Genomic DNA, 13,105 nt, shown 5'->3' on the forward strand with positions numbered 1-13,105 from the left:
CATCGTAATAATAGAAAGTAAAGAATACAGTGGTTGAGATTACATTACTAAGAACGATAATTATCACTTAGGGGCTCAGATTTAGCAGTCAGAAGGACTTGGGTGGCCTCAGTTCCTGGTTCTACCACCCAACGACAAAGTCCCTCTGGTCAAGTTTCTTCACTGATCTAAATCTCTGCTTCTATAGCTAAAAGATGGAAACAATAATATGACTTACTCAGTAAGTTGTGATAAGAATTGATGAGATAATTGAGCAGAGTGCTTACTCGTTATTAGAAGTGGTTTAAACAGTTTACGTATATTATTTATAGTTCTCACTAAAGTCATGCAGGGTAGGTATTGTTACCTTTTTATGGTTATTTGTCTTCTCGACTACACTTGAGGGCAGGAATAATCTCTTGCTCATTTTTATATTTTCAGTACCTGGCACAGTGCCTGACCCTAGTGCAGTCGATATTCGTTGGGTGAATGCCTGGGGAAAAGGGTGACAGCTAGCAGAAGATGACTTGGCAGAACAGACGCGGCAGATATAATGTTGGGCATGAGGGACAGGGCGGGTCAGCTGAGTAAGTTACAGGGCACAGTGTGAAATGAAAATATAGATCCCTTGTTCAAAAAAGCAGAAAGCAGTGCTGAAGTACTGTTCAAAGAGGTACTAAAAACAAAGCTTTTTACTATCTGTAGCCTCTCATGGTGTTGTATTTGCTATTTTATGTTCTGAATAAGAAAAAAATTAATTTAAATTGTTAGCGTGAATTTTACCGTTTATAATGTGCAATGACAGTTAATACAAATAGAAGAGCATTAAACTCATATGTGGAACCAACAGAGTTACACAACTTGTACTTCGTAGCTCATACACGTATATGTATTTCGTTCTTACAAAACTGTGGAACCTGCACAAACTTAACTGTCTTTAATCACTCCTTGATATGTGCACATCTACCGACACTTAATACCTGCAGCTCACTGACGAGCGAGGACGGACTGGAAGGCAAAGGAGCTCTGTGTTGTCCTGTTTCCTTCCCTTCAGTGTTATTGTTTTTAGTGTCACAGTTGGACATTACAGGGCAATAACAGGAGTATGATGGCTTCCTTAGTCATTCCTGTTTTCTTTGAATCGATTGCCTTCTTTATTCATTTCAGAACACGTTCTGGTTCAAATGAAAAGCCTTTCGGGGCTTTCGGTGCCAGATGTGACACGCCTTCCCTGTTCTTGGTGTGAGTCTCCCACTCATCACGGGACCATGGGAATTCTGAGCGTAGGGGCTATCTGTGAAAGGGGCAGAGTGGAGGAGGAGGCATGCATTTTGTGCATATCTTCCCTTCTCACACACACTGTATTGTCCCATCAGAATGACAAAACACAAGTTCAAAGGTAAGATTATTAAGAATTTCAAGATGGTGACAGCCAAGCATTAAACCAAGTTTGGGGCCCTTCTGAGCAGGGGGCCCTGTATGACTGCCCAGCTCACGTGCTCCTGACTCTGGCCCTGAAGCGTGGGGAGACTCGAAGACTTTCCTAGAAAGAAAAGTTCTCAGATGTAGGAATGGAGTCCCAAGAGAGATTGTGGGATTTCTGACTCTAGACATCTCTAAAAACAGCCTCATTTTGCAGGGAGTATATAAAAGTACGTTCACCCTTGTAGACAGGTGAATAGGCTTAGCATCTTCTCGAAGCCCCTTTCTACCCTGCCTCTGTTTTCTCTGCTGTCGTACCTCCCAAAACATGTAGGGGAAAATTCTTTCAACTCTCTTCTGAATTTGGAGAGATTAGAAGGTGTGTATACTCATTATGTCTATTGAAGTCATTAACGAGACAGGACATTTGATAAAAACATAACTTGGAGAAGAATGAATCAAAAAAGACATTTTAATACCGCTTGTTATGCTCTTCATCTTTAATTAGGTTGTGGTATTCATTTTGGACTTATACTGTTGAGACAGCTTATATATCTTGAGAAAAAAGGAATCCTTTTTCATTCTTTAAGACGTACGCATGCAGTATGTGGTTTTGACATGCTGGTTCACAATCCCCCACATTATGCCTTTAGACCTCACAAATAAATGTTATGTGATGGGTATCCCACGGAGATGTGGAAATGAAATATGCGAGCCTGAAATAACTTGGAAGGAGGGCGAGGCGGGGAAGAAAGGAGTCTCTGACCAGAATGTTGAAAATATATCCCATGTTGAAGTTATTATGATACCACAAAAATCTGAATGTAATTTAGATGGTTCGGTTGAGGGTGGATGGCAGAGTACATGTGTGTGTGTTGGGGGGGATCTTTAGACATGTGGACAACATTTTCAGCAGACTCTCAGTTCAAGGTCAGATGTCCCCAGAAGTATTGAGTGGTAGAAAGAAGTGCTCAGAAGATGTTTTATTTACGTTTCCTACAGCACTGCATAATGGTTTGTTGTATTGTTATAAGATGCAGGCTAAATGCCATCATCAGTTCTGGAATATTTTCTTCTTAATAATGATATCAGGTTCACAAAGCAAAGATACTTAGAATTTATTATATTGATAATAAAAAGTAATGTGCTTTGCACTATATTATCAGTATTTTTTTTTTTTAAGTCCCGCCCCATTTGGAACAGAATACATCACTGCTTTCTTTGCTCTCTTTAGTAACGTCTCTCCATTTCTGCTACTTCTCAATACTATTTTGGGGCAAATAAATACTAGTATTGCAGACTATTTTATGCGATTTTTTTAAGGTGCTAAGAGTTATACACGCCAAATGTGTTCTGTAGGGTTACTCCCCCGACTTTAAGAAAAACATTAGTGTTCCATTTCGCATCTCCAAAAAGAGCTCTTAGCTTCAGTTCATCGGCGGATTTGGTGACATGGTACTATCCCTATTGCGCTCCTGTGCTGATGAGGTTTTGCCTAAAATGTTCTAGCAGAGCACCTGGTAGGGCAATTCCAAACAGGTTGTTTTCTTAGTTTTCAAGTTAGGAACTGAGGGTATATCAGAGTATTCGAATTCCCAATGCAGAATTTAAACCTGTTTCTAGTGACCAGCCACAGAAATTCTTCAGAAAATACTATCTCTACTTAGATCAGTGAGGGTCGTGTTACTGCTTTTGGTCTGAGAGAGTATTTCATTGTGATATTACACACATCCGCCTCCCATGATGCTGTACAGGAGCCAAAAGCTGTAAAACTATATATATCTCTCAGCATTTGCCTAACATGGCAAATGTTTTATCCAGTCATTTATTCATTCGGTGATTATTTATTGAGTACCTACTATGTTCCAGGCAGTATTCTAGACACTTAGCATACCTCAATAAACAAAACAGACTTAGACCCTTTGTGGAGTTACTTCGGCATGGCAAGCAAACGTATTCTCATCATATTCAGCCATAAACATACTGGCCGTCTCATATGGTCGTGCAATAAAACCAAACTTTCAGTTCCTCAGTCTCAGTAGCTTTGGTCGAATTTAGTTGGGCGAAGAACTTCCGCACATGTGAACAAACTCATTAAAGTGGGGTAGGGCACTGGTGTCCTGTTGTGTCATGGTGTTTGCGTTAGCAGCCCTAACTTGTGGTATCCTGGGATCAGCCTGGTCCTATGTGCAATAACCAGACGATCCCCCAGAAACAGGAAACTTGTCTAGGGAGATGTATGTGTGCACCCACATAAAGGTGGGAGGCGGGGAAGAAGCTGGCCCAAGGGCTGCCGCTCCTCCTTCAGATGGCCTTGGTAGACGTGGTAATCATCAGGAATTCTCTCTCGTTGAGCTTACTCAAGGCCCCGGAATCCTTCTGAATCGTAGGTAGTCACTACCACTTGGAGTTGGTATGTGGATGACTCCTCTTTGCCCTTCCTGTTCTCTGCACAGATCTGCTTCTCATTTTCCTAGTAAACAGCTTAGATGACTCAGATTCTTTAACGTGAGGTCCAGCAGATGGCAAGAGAGCAAGGAGGAGCAGTGCTGGTATTTCCGAATGGGCCATCTCAGACTTCCCCTGAACGTTCGCTTGTATTCCGCCCGACTCAGAGGACTCTCTCCTGAGAACAACAGTGCACTGGTCTGGGACCAGTTACACACGGCCCTGGAGTCGGAAGGAATATTGGCCTGTTGCATAGTATTTGGCCTGACTTGTTTTTTTTCTTTCAAAGTGCATTTAATATCTTTAGTAGATATAGTGTATTTGAAAAGCTTCATTGTGTTTTAAGGTTTTAATAGTTACCTCCCCTAGTATTGAACTTTAAAATCCCCTGGGAAAGTTAAGATGGAGATTTGAAACTTCAGCCTTACTTCTTGATTGATTATTCCTTTTACAAACTGATATGGAAAGAGAACTTATTTTTAACATGTTCAGCATGGTTCATGTGAGAAAACAGATGTTTATAATAGGAAATCCTGTTGTGTGGAGGGACTTATCAAGGCTCACTTACAAGGCTTAAAGACGTCTGCGTCACAGGTCAGATTTGATGTGAGGGCCATTGTACCTCCTGTCTGGATTGAGTGATGATTGAGATGGCTAATCATTACTGTTATTAATGACTTCTTCGTAAAAGGCAAACAAAGGGCGGAAGTCTGGTGTCAGTTTCAAGCCTGCCTTTTGTGAGTGTTAGAGTGTCATCACAATCATAACTGTCTATGGGAACAGAGAGCAGAAAGTAAATATTTTGGTAATTCCCATGATCTTAGCCAGCAAGATAAGCGTGAAGGAATTAGTTTTATGTTCATAATGGCCACATACTCTGTGTCGGTGCCAGTTATTTGCAAGTCTCTTCTGCTTCATCAGAATCGATATAACATATTTCAGATCCTTTCCGATGACTCGCTTGCTATTTCAAAATTGAAACCGTTGAGATAGGTCAGAATTGGAGCCTGGTAGAATACACTGTACAAGTGGGGACGCTTCATTTTTAAAATTTTGTTTATGTGTATCAGATACGAAATGTTTTAATGAACACATTTAATATTATTTATGCTTTTAACAATAAAGAGACTAAATAAATGAAGAAAGAATTATTTGACGCTTCACTCTCACAGTGTGCCACCTCAAACCCTTTGTGAAATAAGGTGTGATTTACATATAAGTAACTAAATAAGTAAAATTCACACAGCCACGGAGAGGAGAGCAGTGATCATCGTCACCCTCGTCATGCTTACGAATTTGATTCCTGGCTGGAAGTGTATCTGTATTAGCTCAAGTTCTTTAAACTCTCTCTACCCAACCCAGTCTGAGTCTGCTGATTACCAAGAGCGGATTTTGACATTTCTGGGACATGGCATTCTTTTAGAAATGTGCACATGGAAATTGGCACCCCCTCTGAGCTGTGACGACACGCAGAGCTGCCGCTCCAGGTTTGGTCAGTCGCCGGGCCCGCTCCTGCTCATTTGGGAATGTTTCTGAGAACCCGCCTTGGCCTGCGTCCTCGTCGTTCTCCCTGGCTTCCCGTGGTGGCATTTGGATGAGCCTTTCTGCCCCCGTCTCCTGATTGACATGCGCTGCTCGTCCCCGCTGGACGCAGCGCGTGGCTCTCCTGTTGCACGTCTGCTTGCTCGCCTGCCGTGGCTCTCTTTGCCCCGGGCTCAGTTTGGGTCCCAGTGCCAGGCATTCAGGACTTTAAGTCACATGGCTCCACCGTATCATTTTCTGAGACTCCCAGCTTCTCTGCTTCGTTCTGGGAAGACTGACTTTCCTTGGGTACACAATTCTTTCCATTGACCCAGGGCTAATAGTGATTTTTTCTTTACCTAAAATAGTGTCCTCTGTTCACCTCTCTATCCACCCTCTTTAAGAGGCAGATCAGTTTTCATTTCCTCCATATTTACTCTGGCTTTCCTTCTCTTGTGAATTTCACTTGTGGGTATGACATAATGTAGCTCTCATTATATACTCTAAAATCATCTATGTGCTTGTCTTGTATTCTAATAAATATAAGGATAGATTCTTCTATTTCCCCACAGAATTAAAGTTTAAATTAAACATATAGTTGGATATAAGTATCTAGGCATTGCTTGGTACTGCATATGTATTCACAGTGTTTCATATAATTAGAGAGTCTCCTCTAACAACTGTATCCTTTTTTTAAAATCATTTTTTTTTTTTTAAAGAAGCAGTCTACTTCCATTTTGCAAGCAACCTCAAATATTTTTTGGGTTCTATAAGAGCAAAACCTAATCTCTTCTATACAGATGATAAAAGATATAAATTAATAGCCAGACCACCACACACACATATTTATACATATATTCATTCACGTATCCTGTAATTCAAATCAATAAAGGCAAAAATTTTCAATCTTACCAGTGATGAATATATGCAAGTGAAAACAACTATTAGGTACACTTTACCTATATTGATTTAGCCAAATTTGGTAATAAGTAGTGCTGACAGACATGTCATGAAATAGACATACCCACCTATTTCCGATATATTTGTTCCAGAGAGTCCTCTAGGAAAATGTGGGTCATAAAACTAATCCAACCCTTGGCTCAGTAATTTGAGTTAATGCACTGAAAGTAGTAAACCAAATTCCATTTGGTACCGTAATGTTTATGTTTATAATTATGAAATACTGAAAGCAACCTAAATGCTAATAGTTGGGAAATACAAACTGTGGTTTGTATTATGTCAGGCTGGGGTTCAAATCCCTTTTTTGAGCAAATACTTGACCAGCTCTGCGTTCTTAGGCAGATCATGGAGCTCTAGGCATTGATTTCCTCTCTCTGTACAGTGGTGAACTAGACTAGATCCAAGGACTGCCTCTGCTTTGAAGAGGGATGAGAATGGCCATTTGGTTTGGGTTTCACCTTGCTTTCACTTTATATTCCGACTGGGCCAGAAAACAGGTGGTATAGGAGAAAGACAAGACGTTAAGAAAGTGGGCGAATTGGGTCTCCAAGGCCTTTCTCATGGAGGCATGCCTGGAGTTCGGCGGAAACGGGGAGGAGGCTGCCATTCAGAGGTGTCAGAGCAGGGGCTCGCGGCCTTGTGCGCAGTCAGGCTAGGGAGGGCTGATCAGGAGCTGTGCACGTGGAATTTGCTTTCACATTTTGGGTACATCGTTTCCTCTACTGTATGTTTTTTTACTGTGTAATTTGGCCTTTATTAGGCCTACTACAAATGATTTACCAAAACATATATAATAAGGTTTTCCTTCTTCAGTAGGACATATCCAAATTCTATTTCTTACGGAAGGTAAATGAAAATGACATTGCTTGTTTGGTCCCAGTGAACAAGACTATACACTGAGCCTCCTCCCTTGGGCATCTTCACCATCATTTTCAGATTTTGGGGTTTTGATGTTTGGTTGTCTGTGTTATCTGGAAGATCAAAATACTACTACTACTACAGAGGCGTGCTAAACCATATTTTTAAAAACTGCATTGCATGTGCGACCTCATTTGGAAACTATCTGTCAAAGGTGGGCAGGTGTCATGAAGATGCCCCTCACGTACCTCTTAAGATTCTTGTGAGGACTAATTGTGAGTCTAAGAATTGGTAGCTATTACCGTAATACTACTGTATTTCAGCAATAAGATGCCGTCTGTTGTAAGTTACAGCATTATGTTATGGACCGCTTAGAAAGCAAAAACACTGCCAGCTAAACTGTGACATAATGCTTTTTAATCCCTTGAACTGTTTAATAATTATTGAAAGAGCTCTTTTAGACTTATTTAGACAAATTTTATGTTACTCTTATACCTGAATAAGAGGAAATATATAAGACACAGAAATTGGTAAAGGAATTCCTAAAACTTCTTTACATTCAATATTTGATTCTCTTACCTTTCAACTACAGGTCATTGCTGTCCATGTTTTTCCACACAGCATCGTCCCGTGTGCCATGAGGGCATTGCTGAGGCAACATTACTTGGGGAGTCTGTGATCTCGTGTTATTACGGTTCCATAACAGGAGTGGTTTCTCCATGTATTGTCAATAATGAGTCCTTGAAGTGAGCATCTATAATTTAGGTTCATCAGAGTTATGTTTTTAGGGGACACAGCATCCCAAAGCCATTTCTAGATGTCAGTTTCAGTAGTCTCTGCAAGTGCTGAAAGCTTCGGTGGACTCTTTCTAAAGTTTGACCCATCCAAACTGACACAGATCATAGTGCCTTTCGACTATGCAGTAACATCTCATTTAATTATATGCAGACTATTGACTTGGAAAAAGAAGCTAATTTAAATTTCGATTTCATGAATATTTTAATTGTGACCTTACATTTTTCTGGGGGAAGACCTCACACAATATTTTCCAAAGCCCAGTTTAGTAAAAGGAGCCTAAGATGATCCGATGACAGTAGATTGAAAGGTACACATGTGAAGTGGGAAGGAAGTGCCCTGTAGCATAGTGGTCGAGAGCCCTGGATCTAGAGCCACGTAGTCCTCGATCCCTAAGGGCCCTCACTTTTAATGAGTGTGTCATTTGTAGTGAAATACTTTGCATCTATAGCCTTAGTTGGAAGTCACTATACCTACCTCATAGACTAATGGTAAGAATTAGCCAGAATAATATTTGTAAAATCCTTAGCACATTTCCTAACACATGAGGTCCTACAGTTTTTACTCTCGTTGCTGTTATTTCTACTACGATTGTCATTCATGGGGACCAGTCTAGAAAAGATAAACTTTTCGGGAGGATCTTACACATAAGAACAGCATGGAATTATGCACCTGCAGTTGCTAAATGTGTCTCATAAATCTACAAGCACCTGGCAAGGGAAATAATTTTTCTGTTTTTTTTTTTTTTGCTTTGATGAGCAAACTGAGACCCAGAGAGGTAAAATAATTTTTCAGAGACATACAGCTCGTAAAGAAAGGTGCCACAATTCAGCCTAGGTTTTCTGTCTCCTAATCCAACGCACTTCTCATGACCCATGCTGCCTCTTACATGGAGATAAATAAGCAAGAGTGTGCAATGGTGAATAAGTAAAGGGTGGGTGCTGCACGTTAGGCCCTGCAGGCAGCTAATGACCTTGGGGGCGGGGGGTAGGGGAAAGAAGCATCAAACTCAGGACTTACTTCCCTGGGCCTCTATTGTCCCCTGGATCTTGACCTGTGATCACTATCTTGTTAGCTTTCCTGTACCTTCGAAGAAATGGTTTTGATGTTTTTTCCTAATTAGCCTTATTAAGATAATTGCTCCAAATTATCTAATTTACCATCACCAGAAGGAGCTTTCCTCTGGAATCTTCCTTATCAATTTGACTTTCCAGTCTTAATTTTTTTATAAGTTGCTACTGAATTGTGCATTTGACTAGGATGCACTGAATATGGCTATCCAGGATCCAGTTTCATAATCAGGTAATCTACACGGTGTTCCTCTATCTAAAGCTTTGGGGTCAAACGCAGAACATAAGCTTAAAAAAAAGAGAATCAAACACTTCCTAAGGTATATATCGGTGTCTAATCACTACGTTGTACACATGAAACTAATACAATATAATAAGTCAATCGTAATTGGAAAATAAATTTTAAAAAATTAAGAAAAGAAATGATTTTTAACTTATAGATAGGTAAACCAAATTGATCACTAATATCCTATAACCTAAAAAACCACTGATTAAAAATAAATTAGTGAATGCATGCATACATCAAAAGAAAAGAGGATCAGAGGGTCAAAGTAGGTTGTTTTAAAGCAGCCTGTGTTTTCTGCTCGTAGTGCAGCTAAACTCTGTCTAGAGGTTTTAGGTTTTAAAATCGCTTATCTGTAAGGTACTTCTCATATTTGAGATTCTAGATTTCCACATAGTTTTGTTTCACATTTCATCATTTAAGTATGCTACATGTCTGATCAGTCAATTATCACACTGCATTTTTATTTAATGAAACTCTCATTTCAAAGGCTCTTCGTTTGTCTCATAAACATTCCTTTTTCATTATTATATTTGAGTTTATATAGCAATTTAGACCCTCCAAATAATAACTCCGTATTCTAAGAGCAATCTTTCTGAAGTATTGGCATCATACCTCATTATAGTAAAAAAATATTCATGCCAAATACCTAAACATGACATGGTTTTTTACTAGATCTGCAAGTTGGCAATAGGAAAGGCAATTCTGTAGAACCTCTATATTAACTAAATGCCGTATCTACTTAAATGATCTAATATGCTACTGTAACCTGCTTATGAAAACAGTAGCTTGCTTCGCGAATAGTCTATAAAATGATAGGAACTGCTTTCCTGCTGTGGTGACCACAGAGTACACAAATGCCAAACATGCACAAAGGATCTTTGCTGATATACCACAGGTCTTCATCAATGGCTGTGAAAGCACCTTGCAAACGTGTCCTCTCCAGTGACACATGGATTACTATTTTGTCTTCATTTATTTCTTCCAGTTATTACTGAAATACAGATTCAAGTTTAGATATTTGTCAAGTTTAGATTTTGTTAGTTGTATAGAGAGATACCTTTGTAGTAATTATTGGTTACCATTCTTTAATGATTTGGGGTGGGAAGCTATTTTTATAGTCTTTGACATCTCTTAAAAGGCTTTTCAAAATCAATCTAAAATAATTGATTTGTTTCCTAATCTGCCTAGTGGCATCTGTAATAGGTCAATAGAGTAAAAAAATTCCAATTTTGGCAACCAGTGGGAAGTTCTCTAGTGGATATATAGAGAGGCTGCACTTTGGTCTAAAGAACCAGCTGCATAAGTCTAGAAGGAAGACGTGTGGCGAGTGTGGAAAAGTCCTCTGTTCCCTCACTGTGAATTAAGAGAGTGTAGTGCAGTTGCCAAGAGAGCAGAGGTGAGCAGAGGCCAGGCTGGCTGGGGGACTTCTCCGTCAACGGGAGGAACTGCCGGGTCCTGCCCTGCCGTGCCAGGCCCAGCCTGGCATCTCGGTGTCAGTTTGGGATTCTGTAGTTAGCCGTATAAATTTTTAAGTGTTTAAAATTGGAGCTCATCCAAAGACAGGAGGTCGGGATAGAGAGAAAACTCGAAACCATGTTTATATATGGAAGAGCCAGAGATGTTTATTCTGGAGGAGAGGGTACAGGATTGCTGTCTTCACAGATAGAAGGGGCTGTCATGTGGAAGAGAGGCTAGATTTATTCTGCATGACTCCAGAGGGTAGAACAAGGGCCAGTGGGGCAGATCTTGGCTCAGTATAAGAATAGCTGTCTGTTGGTTACACACATCCCTGAAAGAAATTAACTGCCTCCAAAAGTAGTAATTTTGGATCTTTGACAGCCGTGCCTAGGCAGATGGCTGCTATTCTATAAAGGATCCTGGTAGAATCCCACAAGTCTGGACTAACGATCTCCAAAGTGCCCCCAGCTCTAAGCCCAGTTCTATATCTCACCGTCTCTCTGTCCAGGGAACACATGTCTTGACCAGGTGCAGTAACTCCAGGCACCGTAACTGGGAAATCAGACACGCTGCTGGTGAGCACAGCACAGGGTGAGCAGTGCTGTGATCAGCTGGGTGTGCGAGGTCTCAGAGCCCCCGAGAGGGCCCCTGAATGCTATTCTTGGATGGCAGAGCCTGCGCTGAGCTGTAAGTGGGAGTTGGCCAGGCACAGGGTGGAGACAGGGCGTTGCAGTGGGGGCGTCGAGCACGCACAGCAGCCTGGGTGAGGGGCCGGTAGACAGGAAGATGCCAGAATGGAGCAGGGGCTGGCACGGGAAGGACTTTAAATGCTCACCTGAACATCTGGACTTAAGAGTCGAAGTTTAGGAGATACCCGGTCCAATTTGCGTGTTGGGAAGGTGGCTGGACTGACAAGGTTGAGAGTGGAGTGTTGCTAACAGTGAGGTCTCTAAGGGCTCCTTTCTGACTATCAGGTTGCTCGCCGTTTATGTAAGGGGCTTGGGCTTTCTGCCTTATTCTATGAGAAGAAATCATTCACCATCTTTGTTACTGATGGTCAGGGCCATGGTGCTCTAGGTCTTACCACTCTGGGTACAAACAAAGTCATGTTGGCAATAACACCCCGGTGCACGCACGCTTCCCTGTTGTGCCGATTCGGACCTCGAGACCCCCATAAAATCTTACTGTTTTCTCTGGGAACCCCTGGGGAAGCCCGGTGGGAGGTTGTGAGCAGACCTGATCCTCGTTCTGCTGTTACCTGGGGGTGGTGTCTCCTTGTGCCCGTCCGGCCGGGGCCGGGACCCTCCCTGACAATGCTGGGGCCCCTGCCCAGCATCGTATCCCTAGGACTACAGCCGCACGTGCTCAGCCGTCAGGCACTTCTCGAGGTCTTCGCTGCAGCACAGCCACGCTGTTCCCAGCAAAAGGGGGGGTAAATGGCCCACTTCCTTTCTTTGTGTCACTTTTTGTCACTTGGGCATGAAGTGGGATTAGGTAGGCTGGTGTCTCACGAAATCCCTCTTGAAATAGGTTTCTGCAACCCCAAGGCTGTGGGATCCATTGCCAAGAGACACCAGGGTTTTCCCTCCATTCCAGCTTCCTTCCAGATAGCCACGGGTCCCCCTGTTCTGACCAGCTCCCCTTCAGCAGAAACATAAGGCAAAATGAACTATAGGCCTAGCAGCTTCTCCGTCCTGATCATCAAACATACCTGTGCCCGTCGTGATGATGACTGCTCGCTCCTGGCCCAGGGCTAACACTTCTATGTACGATACCGTTTAATCACCCAGCCCTTGGAGGTGCAGAGTTAGTATTCTCGTTTGTAGATGAGGATGAGGCTAAGAAGAATTAAGTAACTTGTTCAAGGTCAAACAGCTGGCAGAACTGGAATTCAAAACCAGACTGGTCTGGAATGTTCCAGACACTAAGTCCTTAACAAATCCCTAACACTTGGACATATAAACACTCATAATCTTATAATTTAGATAACAGTAAAGTGCCTCCTTTGTTCATTTATCATCTTCGCATATATTCAAAATCGGCTTTTGCATCCAGGGCTGGGAAGAAACGGTGGATGCTGCTGTCTCCCACCTCTTGAAGACCTGCCTGTCGAAGAGTTCAAAGGAGCAGGCTTTGACCCTCGGCAGCCAACTGGACGTCCCCAAAGACACAAGCCGCCTGAAGAAGCACATCACCTTGCTGTGCGATAGGTTAGCCAAAGGCGGACGCCTCTGCCTGAGCACCGATGCCGCGGCCCCGCCGACCATGGTCATGCCAGGTGAGAGCTCGGCGAGGCTTCCTCAGCACA

The 13,105-nt window shown here is 42.1% G+C and overlaps 1 protein-coding gene across 8 annotated transcripts in view; it reads left to right on the top strand.

Annotated features, from left to right (window-relative positions):
• BBS9 (Bardet-Biedl syndrome 9) overlaps nt 1-13,105 on the top strand; it is a 417,354-nt gene that overhangs the window by 278,293 nt on the left and 125,956 nt on the right. For all 8 annotated transcript variants that reach the window (XR_001516909.2, XM_015589531.2, XM_015589533.2 and 5 more), the window contains one exon: nt 12,853-13,075. Coding sequence is in view for 7 of the 8 variants with exons in the window: in XM_015589531.2 (XP_015445017.1) it covers nt 12,853-13,075 (223 nt within the window). In the remaining variant the exon portion in view is untranslated. The remainder of the gene's footprint in view (nt 1-12,852; nt 13,076-13,105) is intronic.

Source organism: Pteropus alecto, unplaced genomic scaffold, assembly GCF_000325575.1.
Source record: "Pteropus alecto unplaced genomic scaffold, ASM32557v1 scaffold21, whole genome shotgun sequence".
NCBI lineage: Eukaryota > Metazoa > Chordata > Mammalia > Chiroptera > Pteropodidae > Pteropus > Pteropus alecto.